This window comes from Protopterus annectens, chromosome 5.part1, assembly GCF_019279795.1.
Source record: "Protopterus annectens isolate FY-2018-M chromosome 5.part1, PAN1.0, whole genome shotgun sequence".
Taxonomy (NCBI): domain Eukaryota; kingdom Metazoa; phylum Chordata; order Ceratodontiformes; family Protopteridae; genus Protopterus; species Protopterus annectens.
This window is the reverse complement of record NC_056736.1, coordinates 705501214-705524639: the sequence shown is the minus strand read 5'-3', so window position 1 is coordinate 705524639 and position 23426 is coordinate 705501214. Positions and strand designations below refer to the sequence as shown.

The 23426-nt window shown below is 47.3% G+C and overlaps 1 protein-coding gene across 9 annotated transcripts in view; it reads right to left on the bottom strand.

Annotated features, from left to right (window-relative positions):
* Window positions 1-23426, bottom strand: part of SUPT20H (SPT20 homolog, SAGA complex component) — a 991190-nt gene that overhangs the window by 529005 nt on the left and 438759 nt on the right. For all 9 annotated transcript variants that reach the window (XM_044073324.1, XM_044073326.1, XM_044073328.1 and 6 more), the window contains one exon: window positions 8565-8704. In XM_044073324.1, the coding sequence (XP_043929259.1) occupies window positions 8565-8704 (140 nt within the window). The remainder of the gene's footprint in view (window positions 1-8564; window positions 8705-23426) is intronic.

The following is a 23426-nucleotide window of genomic DNA, read 5'->3' as shown; positions in this document are numbered from 1 at the left end:
GTGTGTGGTTACCTTCTCTTCCTGTCTGGTCTTGCCAGTCCTATGTTGAGAGAGCTCAGCCTCCAGTTTGGCCTTATAATTGCATCTCTCGCATGTATTTGTGTTTTGTGGGAGAAGGAGAGGGTTGTCTGTGTACATGAGGCAATTGTAACATTGCCTCAATATTCCCAGGTTTACCAGCTGAGCAGGAGAGGACACTAGCAACTGATCCCTCAACATGCTAGAAGGAATAGATAAAAAAACTTACAAAAGACTCCGGGGGATGTGGTTTCTAGGCTGGTGGAGTACTATCTATAATAAAAGTGCTTTATCAAGGTGAAAGTACTGTAGGAGCAAGTGCTAGGCTTTACAGATAGAGAATAGTCTACTTGGGAATCAAGTAGAGATGAACTTTTTAGTTATAGGATACGCTGGTTAGATCAGCAGTACAGTTCGAGGAAGGTAGTTTTAAGGGAAAATTTAAGAGTGGAATTTAGGTAGCCCGAATAGTTTAACCTTATTTAACCGCCGCTGCTCTTGTGTGCAACAGTGGCAACTCCGCGCTAACGCGCGTTTAGCGTGTTTTATATCAGAGGGCTGAAAAAAGCTAGGAACTGGCGCAAAACGACCAATGGACTACAAGTTACTGGCTGAAACCTCACCAAATTGGACCAACAGGTGCTCAGTGCTTCCCACTCCCACTGGTAAGCAAGGAAACTTCCTCCCTTCCAAATTAGGCAAGGAATCAGTAACAGGAACTACAACAAAAGTCCAGGGATCAGCAACTCTGAAACTGGACTACTCTAGCTCAGTAAGGCAGGAAAACAAGAGATATATATATATATTTTTTTTTTCCCAGAAACAAGGAAAAACAGGCAGTAGATGCTATAAATGCTATAAATCGGCTAGCGCACTTTAGTGTGTAGCCTACAGAAGCAATTTGCAACAATTACAGACTTAAAGTAACAATTTAAGATTTAAAGTGCAATAAACAGTATATATGCAGAAAACACTTCAATATAGCAGCAAAACAGGCGAAATACAGTCGCTAGGTAAATAGTAGTGGGAAAGCCACAAAAAATACACTTAAATCAGGTAAAGTCGCTTTTTTAGCTCTCTGAAGCTTGGATCACTCTGCTGGCCACCACGAGGATCTGTGCTGAGTAGGTACAAGCTGGAAAATGCGCGTTTAGCGTGTTTTATATCAGGGGGCTGAAAAAAGCTAGGAACTGGCCCAAAACGACCAACGGACTACAAATTACTGGCTGAAACCTCACCAAATTGGACCAACAGGTAGCTCAGTGCTTCCCACTCCCACTGGTAAGCAAGGAAACTTCCTACCTTCCAAATTAGGCAATGAATCAGTAACAGGAACTACAACAAAAGTCCAGGGATCAGCAACTCTGAAACTGGACTACTCTAGCTCAGTAAGGCGGGAAAACAAGAGATTTTTTTTTTGTTTTTTTTTTTTTCCCCTCAGAAACAAGGAAAAACAGACAGTAGATGCTATAAATCGGCTAGCGCACTTTAGTGTGTAGCCTACAGAAACAATTTGCAACAATTACAGACTTAAAGTAACAATTTAAGATTTAAAGTGCAATAAACAGTATATATGCAGAAAACACTTCAACATAGCAGCAAAACAGGCGAAATACAGTCGCTAGGTAAATAGCAGTGGGAAAGCCACAAAAAATATACTTAAATCAGGTAAAGTCGCTTTTTTAGCTCTCTGAAGCTTGGATCACTCTGCTGGCCACCACGAGGATCTGTGCTGAGTGGCTGCCAATTGCACTTTGACAGTTGAACAACTAGCACCTTCTTGAAAGAGTTCAGTTAGGAAGTCTAAAATGGATGGAAGAGGAGCCGTAAAGGGATCTAGATCGAGGCGCTCCGCCCAGATGGAAAAATGTTTCCATTTGCTGTGATACACTTTCCTGGTGGAGGGCTTATGCGCTGCCACGAGGATGGCTTTGACTGGTGAAGAGATACCAGGAGTCCTAACTAGGAGTGGAACTGGAGCAAACAAGCTGTCAGTTTCAGATTGTCCATGTTTGGAGTTGGCAAGTCCAATGGATGGGAGATGAGATCCGGAATGGGATCTAGAATCCAAGGGTGATTCACGAGGTGAGACCACAGGTAAGGGAACCAAATTTGTCGAGGCCAGAATGGGGCAATGAGAATCATCTTGCTCCCCAACTGCGAGGCTTTCTGTAAGAGTTGTATCATCATTGGAAGAGGAGGATAGGCATAGAGTAGACCGGGTGGCCAAGCATGCACCAGAGCGTCTCTTGGAGATTCCCCTGGTGGGGGGATTAGAGCGAAGAAATTGTCGCATTTGGCGTTTGATGGAGATGCAAAAAGATCGCAGCACGGTTGCCCCCATGTTGCGAATATCTGCTTCGCTACTAGAGGATTGAGAGACCACTCGTAAGGGGTAAGAAGGGTGCGGCTGAGCTTGTCCGCTAGGATGTTGGTCCTCAGTCCAATGGATGGGAGATGAGATCCGGAATGGGATCTAGAATCCAAGGGTGATTCACGAGGTGAGACCACAGGTAAGGGAACCAAATTTGTCGAGGCCAGAATGGGGCAATGAGAATCATCTTGCTCCCCAACTGCGAGGCTTTCTGTAAGAGTTGTATCATCATTGGAAGAGGAGGATAGGCATAGAGTAGACCGGGTGGCCAAGCATGCACCAGAGCGTCTCTTGGAGATTCCCCTGGTGGGGGGATTAGAGCGAAGAAATTGTCGCATTTGGCGTTTGATGGAGATGCAAAAAGATCGCAGCACGGTTGCCCCCATGTTGCGAATATCTGCTTCGCTACTAGAGGATTGAGAGACCACTCGTAAGGGGTAAGAAGGGTGCGGCTGAGCTTGTCCGCTAGGATGTTGGTCCTCACCGGAATGTGCGTTGCAATCAGAAAGCGGTTGGTGGAGATCGCCCATTCCCACACTCTCATGGCTTTGCGGCAAAGAGAATAAGATCTGGTTCCCCCCTGTTTGTTGATATACCAGACCACTGACATGTTGTCCGAGTGAATTGCAAGCGTTCCTGCGGGGAGGAAGCTCTGAAGTGCTTGCAACGCCAACAGCACCGCTCTCATCTCCAGAACGTTTATATGCAGGGATGTCTCTGTATCATTCCACGTGCCTTGGACTGTCCTGCCTGAGTACTACCCCCCACCCGAGGCGGGAAGCATCCGTGGTCACCGTGGCGATAGGGGGAGAGGTGCAGAAGGGACGGCCCGTATGGAAGTTCGATGCTTGGAGCCACCATAGTAGCGCCCTTCTGCAAGCCTTGCTGATAGCAATGGGATGGTGGAGAGGAAGGGATAGGAAGGACCACTGCACTAACAGAGTCCATTGCAGGACTCGCATGCTCAAACGGGCGCATGGAAGGAGTGTAATCGCTGCCGCCATGGAGCCTAGTGCCCTCAGGATCAATTCCGCTGATGAAGCCTCTGAATGAAGGATAGCCCGCACATGAAGTTGTAGATTTCTGATTCTCTCGGCAGTTAGGAAGGCTCGCAAATCTCTGGTGTTTATTCTGGCACCTATGAATTCTATGATCTGTGTTGGAGCCAGTAGAGATTTGCCGACATTGACAGTAATGCCTAGTTGTGGGGCTAGACATTGATAGTAATGCCTAGTTGTGGGGCTAGATGGAGAAAGAAGTCTCTGGCCGAGCAAAGTAGATGCCTTGTTGGTGCGGTCAGGAGCCAGTCGTCCAGGTATGGGAAGACCTGTATTCCCTGGAGTCTCAGGTGGGCCGCAATCACTGCTAACACTTTGGTGAACACCCTGGAGGCTGTGGTGAGGCCAAAGGGAAGGACCCTGAACTGGTAGTGACTGGCTCCCAGCCGGAAGCGAAGGAACCTCCTGGATCGTTTGTCCATTAAGATGTGGTAATACACATCCTTGAGGTCTATAGAGCACATCCAATCGTTCTCCCTCAAAAGGGGGAGGATAGATTGAAGAGTGACCATTCGGAATTTTTCCTTGGTTACTGACAGGTTCAAGCGAGAAAGGTCTAGGATGGGTCTCAGATCCCCCGTCTTTTTTGGCACCAAAAAGAATCTGGAGTAGAACCCTAATCCGAGCTGGTCTTGGGGGATGGGCTGGATGGCTCTTTTTCTTAGCAGCTGCTATATTTCTGAGGCTGCGGCCTCCCTGTGATCGGGTGGTACATCGGGGAGGTTCTTGGATCAGGGGACATGAAGAATTGGTATTTTGTACCCTCTGGATATGATGCGAAGCACCCAGCGGTCTGTTGTGATGGACTCCCATGCCGCTAGATGTTTCGAAAAATGCCCCCCCGACAGCCTCCAGAGTGGAGCAGCCGGGCAACCCCTCAGGGCTGCTGCGCGGGTCGCTCAGAGAAAGGTTCTCTGGACCCAAAATTTCTCGGAGCCCCTCTGCCCCTGGGGCGACGTCCTCCCTGTCCACCTCTGCCATGGTAGGACTGGTTGTCCGGAGCTGGTTGGGAATGTTGTGATTTCCGGAACCACATCTTCTTCTGACCCTTTTGGTTCCTTGAAAAGGACCGCTGGGGAGCAGAAAAGCGGACTCTGACGGCAGACAACGTCTTCCCGTCCTTCTCACTCTGGACAAGCGTCTCGCGAACTGTTTTGCCAAAAAGGGCTCCGTAAAGTCGCAATGATGGAGCCAGGCCTGACGTCTCATGACTAGGCCTGCTCCGCTAGCCCTAGCGGCTCCCTCTGTGGCGTGGGACAACAGCCGCATAGAGGTGTTTGAAATAGATCTCAGAGTGGCCATTCGGGTGGAGTACAACTGTTTATCCTCCTCAGACATGGATTCAGGGGGGGGGTGCAGCGTATTCTTTGATAAGATCCCGCTGCATCCTGATGACATGTGCCATATAGTTCAGAGACCTTACTGAGAAGGTTGCTGAACTAAAGACTCGCTTTCCCTAAGCGATCCATCAAACGGGACTCTCTGCTCAGTGGATGGACTGAGGGACTCTCCTGAGCCAATTCCCTCTTTGTGGCTGCCGCCGTCAACATGGCATTTACAGGGGGGCCCTTACTCCAATGTGACCGGTCTGAGGGGGGGGGCTAAGAATCCTATCCGGTCGCTTCGGTATTGGCTCCACGGTGTCCGGATCCCTTCCATGCCCTGGTGGTAATGAGGTCCACCAGGGGGTCGGCTGGAGGGGACACCCAGGAGGTAGACGGGCCTGCCTCGAATGCCTCCAGAAACACGGACTCATCAGAGGAAGACTTGGGGGCAGACCACCCACCTCTGAGTCTCAGCATCTCCATGATGTCTCCAAAGGAGACATCCTCAGGGGGTGATCTTGGGGAGCCTTCCCCTTCCTCCAAGTCCGTGTCCTCGGTTAAGGACTCCGGGGAGTCCACGTGCCTCCTTTTGCACTTATGCTTGTGGGGAGCTTCTTCGGGGGGACTGTCCGAGGAGTCGCCAGCAACATCTTGTTCCAATGGAACTATCTGTGACATCGAAGCAGGCTGTCCCTTTGGCCGGGTGATGGAAGCCTGGCCCAGCAGAGAGGGAGTGCAGGGAGGAGTCGATGCAAGGACCGGGGGTCCGGATGCTCTCAACAGAGCCCTCTCCACAACATCGAATGCCGAGGGAGAGCCACTCTCCAATGGATCCGAAAGTCGGCTCCCACTCGGATCCGATGAAGGGATCGGAACCGGCGCCGAGACCGTCGGATCCGAGGGACCAGTGTGCTCCGACCTGGACAGAGCCGAAGGCACACTGAATCCCCCGGATCCGAAGCTCGGACCACGGCTCCAAGAGGTCGGATCCGACAGGCTCGAGGGTAGGGTCGGATCCGAAGTACCAAGTACTGTCGGAGCCGACCCACCCCCGGCTCCAAGGCTGCTCGGCTCCGAGCGCTCCGAACCTGGGTAGCAGGTCGGAGAAGGAGCAATTCGGTGGAAAAAGGTGTGAGCTCCCCTGGGGAGGCAGAGCACTCCATCTGCAGCTGGGCCTGGATGAACCTTCGCATCATCCGGTCCAAGTCTGCATCTGATAAGCTGAAAGTGGATCTCGAAGAGGCCACCGAGGCAGGCCTGGAATGCCGCCTCGATGACCTCGATGGAGATCGGGTCTCCTCCTCCTCGGGCCCCGGGGAGAAAGAAGGGGATCGGAGCCGAGGAGGAGGAGACCTAGAAGCAGTGGAGGGAGAAGCCTGCTTAGCTGGCGGGGCCAAAACAGAGGTCTCGGCCCGCTGCTTGTGGTGCTTCTCCCTCCGTTTCTCCCTCCTGGCCTCCCTGTCCTCCGACACTTTAGCGGGAGTTTGAGTCCCAGACGGAGGCAGGGGGGCAGGAGTGGCAACCACCACAGGCTGTGATGGAGCCACGGGAGCAGCAGAGGTAGTGGAGGCCAAAGCTGAATCCGGGGGTAGAAGTCCCGCCAGGACCAGCTTCGACCTCCGTTCTTTCAGTGCCCTGGGGTTGAACGCTGCACAGATAGTACAGCCTGAGGTGAGGTGTTCAACCCCAAGGCACGACGAGTGTGGCCATCAGCCGGGGAGAGCTGATGGCCACACTTGGTACATTTAGAAAATATGGCTTTTGGGGCCTCAGCCATTCCTTTTTCTTTTTTTTTTTTAAACTAAAAAAGAAAAAGAAAAACAACTACACACACACACACAGGCCCCAAAAGACACTCAACAAACACTCACACACTAGCGACCAGCAAAGGGAGGGTATTAATTAAAAAAATAAGGAACCTAACTCAGACACACTTTACAAGTATTAATTTAAACTAAAAAAGAATTTCCTGACGAAAAATACTAGAAAAAGTTAACTTTTTCACACTTATCTGTAGAGCTCAAAAAGGATCCAGCCATCACAAGCGTGGCAAACTAGATCTGAGGTCATGGAGGGTTAGCAGGGGATTATGGGTGAAGGGAGGAGCTAGGAGCTCTGATCCATTAGCTTGAAACAAGTTGCCGGCTCGGATCCGATATCGGATCCGTAACCCACAGGTCCCACAGGTTGCTGACAAATGAACAATCCTACTTCAGATTATATATTTCTTTTAGCTGACTACCCCATGTTGTGACTTCAGGCATCCAAGGGGGTCCTGACCCCCTTGAGGAATATCTGTCTGATGCAGGCATTACTCCAGTGAGTCATTTGTGGAGAGCTACACTGGGTAAACCATTTAGCTTGCAGATTATATAAAATTCTGAATCTATGGAAGGCTCCAGGGCTGGATGAACTCTCAAATGAAATTCATAAGCACTTTTCTCATCTTACCTTGCACAACCGGCAAAAATATTTTAACTCTCATGTTCACATCCTTGACATATTTCATTTAGACTTGTGATGGGGAACCATGGTCACAATAATTCTTAGACTTGATAAAAACTGTCCAGCAGCATTTCACCATGTTATTAATCTAAAATTGAAATTACAAATGCTACATGAGGGGTAAGTAAGGAAATTTGTGGAAAATGCAATCAATCCTAATCATGCTGGATTTATTCCGCAGACAACCTCACAACTGTACCCATCAGGTTATTAACCTTTTAGAGAAGGTAACAAAGGGATTCCTCAAAAGGCTGATTTATGAATCTATGCAGGGAAAAAAAGCCACTGAACGACTTCCCCAGGATTACATTCTTGCTGTTTTGGAATAATTCTGTTTTCACATTAAGCTAGTTCAAGGGTTAGCATTTGTTGCACTGCAACTTGTACTCTTAACATGTCTTAGGTTTCTCTAAGTGATGTAATTAACCACTGGAACCTGCTAAAGTTGCTCTTTCTCCCCTCTATGATAAGTGCAGGCTGTGGAACCCTTTGCCAACTTACAAAGGCTACTCCTGGGGGAATGGGAAGAACACAGGGGGCTCCATCATTAATTGTGTTACATTTTCACACAGAACATTCTCTATGTCTTAGCCAAGCCCACAGAAGGGGGGGGGGTTACAACTTTTTTTCCCTTCCCTGGTAGAGATGCCAGAAATAGATGAATTTCAAAATAAATATTTTAAAGTATTATATACTATGCATACAGTGCTCTCCTTTCCTCGAGTAGAATGAAGTTTTTCAGGCATAATTATCCAACACAAGTATAAAATACCTAAGAACACATTTAGAGCCAGCTCAATGCAAGAAAAAGGCACTTACAGCCAAGCTCGATATAAGAAAAATACAAAGTAGTGGAGGCCACCACTGAAAAAGAAATACCTGGCTGGATAAGAAAGCGGTCACCAACGTGGCAAACTATATTTGTTTATTAGAAGGCTTTCTGGCAGGTTCTATCAGTTTTAACACCCCAGCCAGTAGAAATGCCAAAGCAAAAGGCTGGTGCATAGTTGCAGAAACCAGACTCTGGTCAGGCACCCAGCTTGAACACCAACATTACTGACTGGGCAGGAAATAAGCTGTGTACAAACGGATAACTGCTAACTGCTCTGACATTTCTACACAAAGTCAAGAAGCATCCCACCAAAAAATGAACAGCTTAAATACTGGATATCCAAAAACATTTATAAAGAAAGAAAGACTGCGCCAAATTGGGACTTGAAAAAATCCACATTTCAGCCAGCCACAAAATGGTTAGTATAATACATGGATAAGAAAAGTATTTACCGTTTCAGTGGACGAGTGTTCATTTTCTGCTTGTTGTATAAAAGACGATTTGTTGTACAAGTTACTGCAATGGAGGGGTCCAAACAGAGAGGTTCTGCTGTAGCCAAAACCAGCTGGCTCTCAAGGAGCAACTTGTCTTCCTAAAATACATAATACACACAACTTACCTTTTACAGACAATGCACATTCAACAAAAATAAATTACTTTCAGTAATTTCTTCAGTTGATCTACAAGGAGATCATCTTCAGGGGAAGTCTCCAAGTTATCACTAATGTCCCTCTCTCGGAAAGTGTGTGTGTGTGTGGGGGGGGGGGAGTGCCTCCTGCTGGTGCATGCCACGGCATTACATACAGTTCAAAAGAATATGGCTAGCCTATGTGCTACAAATTTCGATCTGCACTCAATAATAAGACTCAAACATTATTTTTAAGAAAATACACTGCTATATACTGCACAAACTTGCAAAAGATGTTATCTGCAGCTACCAGATGGAGGGACTCACCCAGATATAGGGGTATGACAGAAAGATAATAAGCACATGGATAACACCCCCCCCCCCAAGACTAGCTGATTCAGTGAGCACCATCAGATATTCAGCATTATAGTCATTGCTGCAGAAGCGTAAGCTACATGGGTTGTAACCTGCTAAGTATATAACAGCAAGACAGATTATATAGCTTGCAGGGCCACCCTCCACACACCCAAACAATTAGTTCGCTCAAGCTGAACTTTTAGTTATGTACTCACCATAACTTCAGATGTTTGGGATCCATCTCGCCTACATTCTGACTGATGGGTTCGGAGCCGATCCCTCGGCTCCGACTCGGCACGCTTATGCCAAAGAGCGAAGTCTCTTATTGGCTGAGCTTACTATATCCCAGGATGCACCACTACCAGTCCCCCAGATCTAGTTTGTCCGCATACATGCACACATGCACACCCTGCTTATATAACATCGTCAGATGAAACAAGATAAAACAGTAGAACTCAAAACCGTTCAATCTCTTCTGATCTCCAAGGCAGGGGAAGGAGGGTGGGTATTAGGAATGTGGCGAGATGGATCCCAAACATCTGAAGTTATGGTGAGTACATAACTAAAAGATGTTATGTGATCCTATCTCGCCTACATTCTGACTGATGGGACAGCGTCCTAGCACGTGAATCCCGGGTGGCTCACTGGAAAACACTCGTGAGTGGGGGGGAACCAACTGAAGCTCGCCCTCTAGATGCCACATCCAATTTGTAGTGGGAAATGAAAGTGTGCGGATTGGACCAAGTAGCCGCAGCACAAATTTCCGATATAGCGAGCTTGGAATGAAAAGCTATAGAAGTAGCCATAGCCCTGGTAGAATGAGCTTTGATGGATGTTGTAAGTTGCTTATTCAAGAAGAATAAGCCTGAGTTATGCAATCTCTGATCCATTTGGAGATAGTAGCTTTTGTGATGGTTTGGCCCAATTTATTATCTGAGAAGGACACAAACAACTGGTCTGACTTACGAAGTTGCTGAGTCCTGTCTAAATAGAAGCGTAATTGCCTGTGAACATCCAATTTATGGAGAGTGTATTCTGCTTCATTGGAGAATTTTGGGAAGAAAACTGGTAGCTCTAGAGATTGTTGGAGACAGAAACTAGAACAGACCTTTGGGACAAAGGATGGATTAGGCCTAAGTGATACTCTATCCTTGTGGAAAATCAAGTACTGTGGCTTAATAGACATTGAAGATCTGAAACTCTTCTTGCAGAAGTAATTGCAACTAAGAAGGCAGTTTTCCAAGACAGATATTTTAACTCACATGTAGCAGCCGGTTCGAAAGGGGAAGATGTTAATGCGCGAAGCACCAAATCAAGATCCCACGGAGGTGCAGGATGAAAAATTGGGGGTCTTAATAGGCTCGCACCTTTAATGAAAGTTTTGCATAGTCTGCTGCTCATCAAAGGAGGATCCATGGATTCGTGGAATTTAGAGATAGCCGCTAGTTGGACTTTAATAGTTGAGACAGAAGATCCTTGATTAAACAGGGATGTTAAGAATTTCAAAACCTCTGGGACAGGAGCAGAGATAGGGTCTAAGCCCTTGAGTTGAGCCCAGATAGCAAACCTCTTCCACTTACTGAGGTACAATTTGTTAGTGGTGGGTTTGTGGGCCAAGATAAAATGTGAACAACTTCCGGTCTAGTGTGTGCCTCCTAACAAAAGTGGGAAGTGGAGGAGCCAAGCTGTCAATTTCAAAGATTGAAGGGACTGATGCCGATGTCCCGACTGATGGATTAGCAAGTCCGCAATTAGGTCTAAAGTCCACGGATCGTCCACCGCATGCTTCTTCAGGTAAGGAAACCATACCTGACGAGGCCAGAATGGGGCAATCAGTATCATTGAGGACCCCAATTGAGAAGCTTTTGAATAACTTTGGGGAGAAGTGGAATTGGAGGAAAGGCATAAAGTAGCCCTGTTGGCCAAGGTTGTGCTAGAGCATCCATAGCTGGTACTCCCTGATGTGGGATCAAGGAGAAGAACCTTTGGCACTTGGTGTTTAGTGGAGTTGCAAATAGGTCGCAGCACGGCGCCCCGCATCTCCTGAAAACCTGAGCTGCTACTGTGTGGTTTAGAGACCATTCGTGAGGAGAGAGAATTGTCCTGCTCAATTTGTCTGCCAATATATTTGACCTTCCCGGGATGTGGGTCGCTACCAAGAAGCGGTTGGTAGCTACAGCCCATTCCCACACTCTCATGGCCTCTCTGCAAAGGGGGTACGATCTGGTCCCTCCTTGTTTGTTCAGATACCAGACCACCGACATGTTGTCTGTGTGGATGGCGATGATGCCCTGAGGAAGAAACTTGTGTAAGGCCTGTAGGGATAGAAGTACAGCCCTCATCTCCAACACGTTGATGTGGAGGAGAGCTGCCTGGAAGCCAGGAGCCCTGAACTAGCCTGCCCAGACAATGCCCCCACCCTATCTGGGAGGCATCTGTCGTCAGGGTAACCACTGGAGAGGGAAGAACAAAGGGTTTTCCTTGATCCAAATTGGATGTCTGAAGCCACCAGTGAAGGTCCCTTTTGCATATTTCCGTAATCATGATGTGATGATTGAGAGGAAGATCCTGAAAGGACCATTGAGTTGACAATAGCCACTGAAGAATCCTCATGTGCAATCTCGCCAGAGGAACTAAAAGAACCGTGGCAGACATTGAGCCTAAAACTTGTAGAACCATCCTGGCTGGGGCTTTGGATCTCGAGATCAGAGCTTGAACTTGGCCCTGTAAAGTTTGGATCCTTTCGGCAGGAAGAAAGACGCGATCAATCTTGAGTCTATCTCTGCTCCTATGAACTTTATGCTGAGAGGGCAGCAAGACAGACTTTGACCAATTGAATGTAATCCCCAGGGTAATACCCAGGAGATGGTGGCTTTGAGGTTGTCCATTAGTAGATGCCTGGTGGTGGCAGTCAGGAGCCAGTCGTCCAGATAGGGAAACACTTGGAATCCAAGACTTCTCAGGTGAGCCGTCACTACTGCCAAACACTTGGTGAACACCCTGGGGCTGTGGTGAGACCAAAGGGCAGAGCGCAAAATTGGTAATGACTGACTCCCAGGCTGAAGCGCAGATACCTCCTGGACACCTGATGTATCGGTATGTGATAATAGGCGTCCTTGAGGTCTATGGAGCACATCCAAACATCCTTCTCCAACAATGGGAGAATGGATTGTAACGTGACCATTCGAATTTGGATTTCGTGACGGATTGGTTCAGTCTGCAGAGATCCAATATTGGTCCCAGGTCCCCTGTCTTTTGGCACTAAAAGAACCTGGAGTAATTTCCTGATCCGATCTGGTCTGTGGGGACCGTTGGATGACTCCTTTTCTAGCAGGTTTAACGCTCCTGCGGCTGCCGCTTCCCTTTGACTGGGTGGTGGGTCCGGGATTCTTTTGGACGGTGGGGGCGAGTATGTGAATGGGATGGTGTAACCTCCGGCAATGATCCGAAGCACCCATCTGTCCTGAGTGATTGACTCCCAGGCTTTTAGGTGCTTGGCAACACGACACCCGACTGGCTCCGGAGCAGCACAGCCGGGCAATCCCTCATGACGTGTGGGAGGCTGAAGAGCCACGAAAGGACTCGCGGTCTCCAGAATTGCGGGGCCCTCTGCCGCCTCTGGGACGGCGTCTCCCTGAAAAATTTCCCCGTCCTCTGCCTCTGGAAGGGGAATCTTCCTGCTGTTGGGAGAAAAACTTACGAGATTTGCGGAACCACATTTTCCCTCCTTTAGCCTTGGGGTAAGGCCGAAAGGGGTGGAATAACGGGCTCCTACGGCAGATAAAGTTTTTCCCTCTTGCTCACAGCGGGTAAGGGTGTCTTTAACCTTGGGTCCAAACAAGGAGGACTCATCAAAGGGAGCGTCGCGAAGGAAGACTTGAAGGCCTCCACAACTGACACAGCGGAGCCAGGCTTGTCTCCGAGAGCCACGCCTGTGCCTGCCGCTCTACCCGCCTTCGGCCGCATAGGAAATGAGCCTCATGGACGAGTTAGAAATTGACATAAGGATAGCCAACTGAGAGCTAACCGACTGGGCTAGCTGCTCAGGTAGGTTACCCGAGAGGGAATCTGACAACTCCTTGACCAGATCCCTCTGAAGCCTGGTAAAATGTGCCAAATAATTCAGAGACCTTAAAGTAAAGGCCGCTGAAGTCAGGGTGCGCTTCTGCACCTGTCCATACTCCTAGACTCTTTATTAGGAGGATGGATGGACGTTGAAGCCTCTGCCACGCCCTGTTGTGTACCAGATGCCACCACCATGCCACCTACAGCCACGCCTTTAGTGAGCAACTCCTTCTCGGGCGGAGCAGACAAAAATTTATTTGGACGAGAAGGGACTGGTTCCACGGTATCTGGATGTTCCCACGCCTTCGACAAACTAAATCCAGAAGCTTGTCAAGGGCGGAGACACCCAGGAGGCGGAGGGCTGAGCCCCAAAGGCCTTGAGGAGCACTGACTCATCAGCAGAGGGGGGTTTGGATATCCAGCCACCTCGTTGTTTAAGGATCTCTAAGATGTCTGCAAATGAGACATCATCCGAGGACGACTGGGACCCCTCTGCATCATCAAGATCAGTGTCTGATGTAATAGACTCGGGGAAGTCCACGTGCTTCCTCTTGCACGATCTCTTCCTTGGGGGTTCCTCCGAAAACAACTCCGAAGAACCCTCAGGAGGAGGGAAACCCCCACTGGGGTAACCTCAGGCCCGGGCTCCGCTGACTACGGACAGGGAACTGCCAAAGACCCAGTCTCCACGCCCAGGAAGGTGCCGGTAAAGCCGGAGAGATGGCAAGAGGACTTGGCCAAGGCACTCCTCATGGCTCTGAAAGCCGGACCCCAGAATCCTGGGAGTGTCCGTCCCCGAGCCGTGATAGCCGACGGAAGTCCCGCAGCCGAAGCACCGAGGGGAGGCTCGAACCGAAAGCATAGGTCCCAAACATCACCCCGGGTCCAGCCGAAGAAGTCCGCGTACCAAACTCGGACCCGAAGGCCCGGGTTGGAGTAAGGGTCGGAGCCGACCCTGAGATCTCCACCTGCTCCGACGGAGCCGAAGCAGTCGGAGGAGGAATGGCAATGGGGTGGGCCAAGGTCATCGGCTCCGAAGCCAACTGGGTCGGAACCGAAACAAATTTTTGGAAGACTGGGGACTGGAACAGTCTTTGGAGCACCCTGTCTATATCAGAATCTGACATCCTCGAAGACCGAGAGGAAACAGAACGGGTTCGAGACGGCCTCTCCAACGGCCCCAAAGGGCTAGGGGACCGGCTCCGAGGTGACTCGATGAGTATCGGCGCCGAGGGAATACACACACCAGATTCCATCGGTGCCGAGGTGGACTTCGACGCCGAGGAGGAAGTGTCTGAGCGGCGACCCTTGTCGGCCCGAGACCAGTGGAGCCGACGAAGGTGACCCGCCTCGATGCCCCAGCCATCGGCTCCGGCCAGAGGAGTCGATACTGGTGGCATCGAGGCAGACCGTTCCACCTCGGCCCAAGTCCTTGGAGCCAAGGAGAGGCCTGCCTATGTCTCTTAGCGGTCGGATCCGACGGACTGGTCGGAACCGACGCCTTTCTTTTGGCCGGAGAAGGAGAAGATGCCAAGGCTTCTTCAAAAGAAGGTTTAATTAACCCCTTAAGAATTAATTTATTTTTCCTCTCCTGGAGGACCCTTGAGGAAAAAGCGTGACATACGCTACATGATTCCTGTAAATGTTTTGCACCTAAGCAATACACACAGAGCGAGTGATCGTCCGTGATGGACATTTTGAAACTACATTTTGTACATTTTTTAAAGCCCAAGGCCTAGGATTCTGAGACATTATGGGAGAATTTCAGTAATCTGACTGAAAAATACAATTACTGGTGACACCCCTAAGTATAGGCTTACAGTTATCGTCAGCCGCAAATGACAGGGACTTTGAAAACCCTGTAAGAACAAACAGAGCTACAAAAATTGAAAGCCTTTTCTCTATATGTAAGATATAGGAGGGTTGATTGACCGAAGGCCCTAGATGAAGGGGGCCTGCCAAACTCAACCCAATCACACAACAAAAGTCTTCAACAAATCCAACCAATCACACAACAATGAGAAGAATAGCTGTTAAAACAGCTTTTTTGAGAGAACAACAGCAAAAAACTGACAGAAAAAGTTAGTTAAAATAACTACTCAGCTCAGCCAGCTCGAGACCACGTCTTCGCAGGTTAGCGGCAAACGAGATCTGGGGGACTGGTAGTGGTGCATCCTGGGATATAGTAAGCTCAGCCAATAAGAGACTTCGCTCTTTGGCATAAGCGTGCCGAGTCGGAGCCGAGGGATCGGCTCCGAACCCATCAGTCAGAATGTAGGCGAGATAGGATCACATAACATCTAACGTTTGGATGACAAGCCCTCTAGAGCTTTCCTTCCACAGAAGAGAGCATTCCTCTGTGGACTTTTGAGGATCAATGGGTGGCTAACACTGTTCCACTGCCAGGCAGACAAACTCCCTTTGGGGAAAAAAACTTTTTTGAAAGCAAACTTACTCTTTCCAAAATCTTAAGCTAGTAAAAAGTGTCTAGAATGACAGTCTTATCTTTCTCGTTCACTTTTAAATGGGATATTTACTTTAAAACTTACTTTAAACTGTTTTTCTGTGATAAGAGTTATTTTACTGGGGGGGGGGGGTAGTGTTTTAAGTGCTTTTTATTGTGTTTTAGCAGGAAAACGTTAGTTTTACTGACTACTGCTGCCAGGATTCCACGGAAATCGTGCACCTTTTTCAACCTGACCATGGAATTGGTTCCTCAATTCTTACTTCTTCCAGCCACAAAAAGAAAAGAAAAATGTCGAACAGCCTTTGCCACCACAGCAGGATGCTGAAGTGCCTCAGCCAAAGGCATGTGACTGGCCAAAACTGGTTCCTCAAACCACTCATCTTTTTCCTTGGTGGGTCCCACTAGTATTAGTCCCTATGCCACCATGGACTGGGGGGTTAGACATATCCACTGCAGATACTGTAGTGCCCTTAGTGGGCAAGGGAGAGTCACTCGTCAGTCCTGGGAGAAGGGATAGAGAATTCCACTCTGCCTAGCCATAATGCTATGCCCATCCCTAGAAAGTTTTTTTTCTGACAAAAGTGGGTAATTTTCTGCAGAAACTCGTCAGTCCTGGGAGAAGGGATAGAGAATTCCACTCTGCCTAGCCATAATGCTATGCCCATCCCTAGAAAGTTTTTTTTCTGACAAAAGTGGGTAATTTTCTGCAGAAATACCCATCAAAATAAAAAAATTAAAAATGCACCATCTCTAGTCTTGTTTACTCTGGACAAGAGTAATTTATTGGACTTAGTTCAAGGTTAGTTCTAGGTTTAGTGCAGACTCTCTTGACCCTTCCTGTAAGCTATTTCTGATAAAACAAATAAAGGCCTTCTTTATTTTCTGATGAGATTCAAGAGCTTGAATCTTAAAATGATTTGAAAAAGCATATATTACTGGTTGTCTCCGCAAGACTTCTTTAAGGGGACATCAGCTATGACCACCCTAGGGGTAGCCTCTAAAGAATCCCTGGAATCTTAAAATCCTGACAGAAGGCTCTCCAAGCAATGTATCTGTGGTAATAGTCTGGTGTGTGTGTGTGTGTGTGTGTGTGTGTGTGTGTGTGTGTGTGTGTGTGTGTGTATGGGGGGGGGGGGGGGCTCCTGGACAAAGGAGACTCAGCAATTTAAAATGATCCATCTTACCCACAACTGGAGCTCCCATACAACAAATTGGGGAAACTGGGATTAAGGGTCTTGGGGCTGCAGAAGTCAGCATCACAGTGACCTGAAGTACCATGGCATCTTCCTCATGTGAAGTTTTAATTGGGGATAGTGGATGCCTTGAAACCCGGGATCCTTGAGAAATTCCCTGGCTGCAGACCTCTTTCATTTTGACAGGTTTGAGAAACACTTGCAGTTGCTTGACAGCTTGTCCTGAGGAAGAAAGGCCATCTAGGTTAAGATAGCCTTCATGGAGCCTAGAGAGACTTCCTTCTGGAATGGTACCACAGGTTCATAGGTAAGTACTATGCAATCAGTCTGGAGACTATTTTCAAGTCTAGCCAAAAAAAATATTCAAAATTTCCCTCTGGCCTTAATGAAGGAAAGACAAGATAGAGATAATTTGAAGCTGCCCATCCAGTTATCTAGATTTACCTTAAAGGTGGCAAGAGTGCTTAATCTGCTTGACATGTAGTGGAAGTTTGTTCCAGAGGTGACTGATACATTGGAATATGAAACCTTCACACCAACATGTCCTATCTGCTGATGAAGGTTTAGTTCCTTTAACAGAGTACTTGGATGTACCATTAGTTCGGCGAAGGAATAAGAGATCAAACAGGGCTGGATCTTTCATGGCACCAGATGAGGGTTTGAGTTTTGCAGGTTGACAGTAAACCCAGAGTGGTCCAGAAGATTATTGATGAAAGTTTGTGCCCTAATTACTTCCTCGGCTGAGTTTGCCTGATGATGACAGTCATCCAAGTAAGGAAAGATGTAAATTCCTGCATCCTGTTGTAAGCAACAGCTGGGACTAACAACCTGTGTGCATTGGTGAGCCCAACAGGTAATGAACTAAACTGAATGTGTCATCCCCCAGGCAAAGAATTTGAGAAAATGTCTGCATTTTTTTTTTGATAGCAATAATCAATGTAAACATCATTCAGTTTCAATATCACCAACTAGGTCCTTGGATGCAGAATGGGTAGCACAGCCTGCAGGGTCAGCATCAGGAGTCTTTATAGACCTACAATAGGCCTTTATGTTTCTTCCTTCCCGCAGACCAGAAAAATCTGGAATAAAAGTTTCTGCTCAGAAGTTGAATAGGTACCTCTTCTACAAGCCCCTAAGAGAGCAAGTCCGAGAGGAAGGGAGGAATCGGTCTATCTAATTCTCTGGGAACCTGTGGGAATCTTGGCAATCAGGATCTGCTGGCCCACTACAGCCTATATCCTTCTTTGATAATGCTTAAAACCCATGTATTTACTGTGATGATTTCCCAATTGGTAAGGCATAAGGAAAGCCTGGTCAGCCATCTTTTGGGGTGCAGAAGAGGATGGGCTGGAATGGGAAAGTGGTGGGTAGGTAAGAGACAAACATTTATGAATCTTTTCCATTTATCTTCACTGCTCCTTCACTTTTTGAAGTGGGGCTTCCTCCCTTTATGCGGTTTGCTTTAGATAATTTCTTACAAAAGGTACAGGTTTGTAAGGCAGTCCCTTTCATATCTGTGTATAGGGAAATGTAAAAAAGTTGCTCGACTCCTTCCATGATTTCATCCTTCTCCAATTTCTTAAAAGACTTTGGCAGTGGACTCCTCAAAGCAGCAATTCCTTATCCAAGCATTAATTGTGTTTTAATATATTCAGGTAGGGGCTGCAACCTTAGCCAGGCATGTTTTCCTTCTTCTAGCAGAGCATGTGGTCATACCACTATCTACAGCATCATACGCACATTTTAAAGTATGTTTGCTGGAACTCTCCGACTGCTGCACAAGCATAAAATAGTTCTAAGTTAGCCATGCAAAAATGTCCCAATACTTTTACCCAGAATATCTAATACAGCCAAAACTAATTTTGTGGTTAAGAACCTGCCAATCTATTGCTCTCAAATTCCTTTAACAATACTTGTGGGCATCTTCAAAGATGTAGACTCTGTCTAGCTTTTTTAGGGGTATAGGACTTGGGAGTCTGAAGCCCGATAAGTTAGTAAAAATGTATCCTCCAGGACTTACTAAGATAGTGTGAAAGGCCACAGACTCAGAGGCTTCCATTTGCAAGAGTTCAAAATACCTTTTTTGAATGTCTGAGGCTTTGCCTCCCTCTCACTTGAGGAAATCTTCATGGGGATCAAAGTTTCTCCAAAGGATATTTCCACACTGGAAGAGTCAAAAAAGAAACAAGGTGTCCTCTACATCAAAGTCAAAACTGAGGAGGAAATGAGACCTGCAAGCAGAGGGAGACCAGATCTTTTTGGTCAATGTTCCAAAGTTCCTAGTCATCCTCAGAAGGATCTCTCTTCTTTTCACTAGGAAGGAAAGAGGAGCCTTGTTGTTCTTGGCCTTCAGGACCTTAAGCCCTGGGTTACTATGAACTAGTCCTCTTGGCCTACCTGAAAACAGCAGGAAGGGGAATAACATATTAAATCCTTTTTAGAAGGGGTCTGCTTAGACAGAAGACAGTCTGTTTAGTTTTTACATCATGGGGGGGGGTGTCCTCTCCTAAGTCATTAGAAATTGGTTTTGCAGGCTTGACCTCAATACCAACACCTAAAATCTCTTCTTGCATGAACACTTTGTGAATTCCGTCCTCTACTTTGGAAATAAATAAATACTCAGGGTAAGCCTTTACCCCATCCCCTTGAGCCAATCATTAGAAGTAGGTCTCTGTAAGCTCTCAGTCCATACAGACGCACCCAAGTCCCCAGCCATGATGGCCTGCAAAGGGGCATTAGCAGTTTGACTGTTCTGTTCTTCCTCTTTTTTTCACAGAAGGAAGTCTGAAGTAGTAGACAGACCAGCCAAAGGAAGAAAGGGCTGAAATATCGTTATATCCAGCAAACATCTGATGAATGTAAGCTTCTGACTGGATTCCATCTGGGATACTATAGTGCTCAATGCAAATACAAAAGACCAGAAAAGAGTAAAGTACAGTTTTGCACCTACCATAAATGTAGATGCCCGATAGGTATGCATCTGCAGTCATAACATATGGGTTGTCCTGCCTCAGGCAGCCCTTCGGTCGGCCGGATTCCAAAGTCTGGGTTGGCCTCGGCTGATGTCGCACTTTCCCCGACGTCAGAGCGTCTGGGGTATAAAAGCATCAGCCGACGCCATTTTCCTCAGTTTTTCTTGCCCCAGATGCCAGGTGCCCTCTAGGAAGGCTAAATTTGGATAAATGCTGAAAAGTTCCAAACATTTGCAAATTATATACATGTACAAACAAACAAATACACCACAATAGATTCCCCCAGCTAGCTGAAAGAGGGGTAAGTACCCTATGAATACCACAGAGGGGAAGGAGGGTGGGTAATCCTGACTGCAGATGCATACCTATCGGACATCTACATTGATGGTAGGTACAAAACTGTACTATGTCCTTCAAGGATGCATCTGCAGTCATAACATATGGGTAGAATACCATAGCCAATCTGGGGGAGGAGGTACTAAGAGAAGGATGGTGTAGTTAAGATCCCCTGCAGCACTGCAGTTGCAAACCCTGCTCGGGATCTGGAGTATAAAGGTAGATTGTAATGCTTGGCAAATGTATGCACGGAGCTCCAAGTAGCAGCTTCTAAAATGTCCTTGGTAGCCACCCCTCGTAGGAAAGCTGTAGTGGTGGCTGTGGCCCTTGTGGAGTGAGGCCTGATATTTTCAGGAACTGGCTTTCCATGAAAGGAGTAACAAAAGCGAATGCAATTTCCTATCCATTTTGAAATTGTCTGTTTGGGAATTGCTTGTACCCCAGTTGCATATGCTACAAAAAGTTGGTCAGTTTTTCTGCTAGTTTTCGTTCTGTCCAAATAGTAGCGTAGTTGTCTGTGTATATCCAGGGTGTGCAAAAGTTTTTCCCCTTTGTTCTGTGGGTTAGGGAAGAACGTAGGCAAGTGAATAGCTTGGTTCAAGGATACCCTAGATACCACCTTTGGCATGAAAGTAGGATTGGTTCTTAGTGACACTCTATCCTGGTGAAAAATAAGAAAAGGCTGCACTGCCATTAATGCTTGTAACTCAGATACTCTTCTTGCTGAAGTGATTGCCAGAAGGAATGCAGTTTTCCAAGATAAAATCTGTAGGCCTGTTGATGCTGCTGGTTCAAAAGGAGGTAGTGTCAGTTTTTCCAGCACAAAATTGAGATCCCATACAGGTAGAGGGGGTCTTCTTGGAGGTTTAACATTTTTGATCCCTCTCAAAAATTGCCCGAGAAGAGGGTGTGAGAAGATAGGTGGATCCATATTGTATTCTGCTGAAATTGCTGAAGCATGAATCTTAATGGAAGAATAAGACAGGCCATTGTGGAACAATTCTGCTAAGTATTCTAGGATGTGTGCTAGGTTTGCCACTGTGACATCTGTGCCCTTTGATGTGCTCCAAATGAGAAACCTCTTCCATTTAACTGAGTATGTCTTCCTTGTGGAAGATCTGCGAGCCTCCAGGATAATGTCCTTCACCCTCTGAGATAAAACAGTTTGGTTGGGATTTAAGGAATTTTCCAGGCAGTTAGCTGCAATGTTTTCAAGTTGGGATGCAGGGTCTTGAAATTGTTCTGCGTTAGAAGAAGAGGCCATAGGGGAAGAGGCCATGAATTTGCCTGAGACATGCTTCTCAATAGTGGGTACCAGTGTTGTCTTGGCCAGTCCGGAGCTATTAGTATCACTTTTGGCTGTTCCTCCCTGATTTTCAGTAGAACCTTGTACATCAATGGGAGAGGTGGAAAGGCATATACTGTTGGGGCATTCCAGCTGAAAGAGAGAGAGTCCACCCTCCATGCTTGTGGGTGGTATGTCCTTGAGCAGAATGTCTTCAGTTGGTGGTTGAGTGGGGAGGCGAACAGATCTATCTCCGGCATTCCCCATGTCTTTGTTATGAGTTTGAAGATGTCTGGATGCAGCATCCATTTGTGTGCATCCATGGTAGTTCTGCTTAAGCTGTCTGCTAGTGCATTTTCTTTTCCTGGTACGAATTTGGCCTGCAGCTGGATATTGAGATTCAGGCATAGATTCCACAGATTCATAGCCATCCGCCATAGAGGGTAGGAATGTGTGCCTCCCTGTTTGTTTATGTACCACATGACCGTGGTGTTGTCTGTCCTTATTAACAGATGTCCTTGTTGGAGGAAGGGTCTGAATGCCTCGATTGCATGCCTCACTGCCAGCATTTCCTTTTGGTTTATGTGCATGCTTAGCTGCCCTTGAGGCCATAGGCCTTGGATACATTTGTCCTCCATGTGTGCTCCCCATCCTCGGTCTGAGGCGTCCGTGGCGATGGTCTGCCTTGTTTTTGGTTTGTTGAAAGGCAACCCTCTGTTGGACTGGCAGGCCTGAGCCCACCACAGGAATTCCTTTTGAAGGCATGGAATGATTGGTATCATGGTTTCTAGACTGTGACTGTGTTGAGACCATACACTCCTTAGGTACCATTGTAATTTCCTCATATGCAGCCTGGCATGTGGGATTAAAATTATGCAGGATGCCATGTAACCCAGGGCCTGCAGGACTTTCCTTGCAGTAAGCTGAGTTTGTCTTGACAGAATCATGAAATAATCTGGAAGTTGTTTTTGTTTTTCTTCTGTGAGAAAAGCCATCTGGGTGATTGTGTCCAGATCTGCACCCAAAAAGGTTATCCTTTGGGACGGTACTAGTCTTGACTTTTGGATGTTGACTGTGTATCCCAAGGTCTGTAGCAGGTGTATGGCATAGGCCAAGTCCTTTAACAATTTTTTCTTGCTGTCCGCTTGTATTAGGCAGTCGTCCAGGTATGGATAAATTTGAATTCCCTGAAGTCTGCAATGTGCAATTACTGATGCCAGGCATTTCGTGAATACTCTGGGCGCAGTAGATAAGCCAAAGGGCAATGCTGAGAATTGATAATGCTCTGATCCTGCAAGAAATCTGAGGTGTCTTCTGCAATCTGGTTGGATAGGGACGTGCAGGTATGCCTCCTTGAGATCTAGAGTCACCAGCCAAGACACCTTGCCCAACATGGGAAGAAGTTGCTGTAGGGTCAGCATTTTGAATTTTGACACAATGAGATAAGTGTTCAGTGCGGACAGGTCGAGAATAGGCCTCCATTGGTTTTCTTTTCTTGGTACAAGGAATAGTCTGGAGTAAAATCCTTGGCCTTGTTCTGTACATGGTACCCTTTCTATAGCTTTCATCTGAAGTAAATTGCTGATTTGTCTTAAAGCCTCTGCCTTCTGGTTTGGTGGAAGGTTTGGCATTCCGCTTCTTTTTGGCAAAGTGTGGAAGTGAAAGCTGTATCCTTTGTCTATTATTTGCAATGTCCATGTATCCTTTGTAATGCAATGCCAGTTTTTTGAGAATAAAGCCAGCTTTCCGCCCAAGGGTGCTTCCAGTTGATCCCTGGTAGGCGGAATCAGAGTCAAGTCATTGGGTCTGTCCTGTAGTAGTGGTTGTAGTTGCAGCTGTTGCAGTACTCCTCTGGTTGGCAGGCTGCCACTGACGGCCTCTGTAGGGGCCCTTCGATTGACCTCTGCCTCTAGGGCACCTGTTCCTGCCTCTTTGTGCTCTGGACGAGTCTGGAAAGGACCAATTCTTTGTAGGCCAGTTTCTGCTGAACCTCGGTGGTTGAACTTGCAGG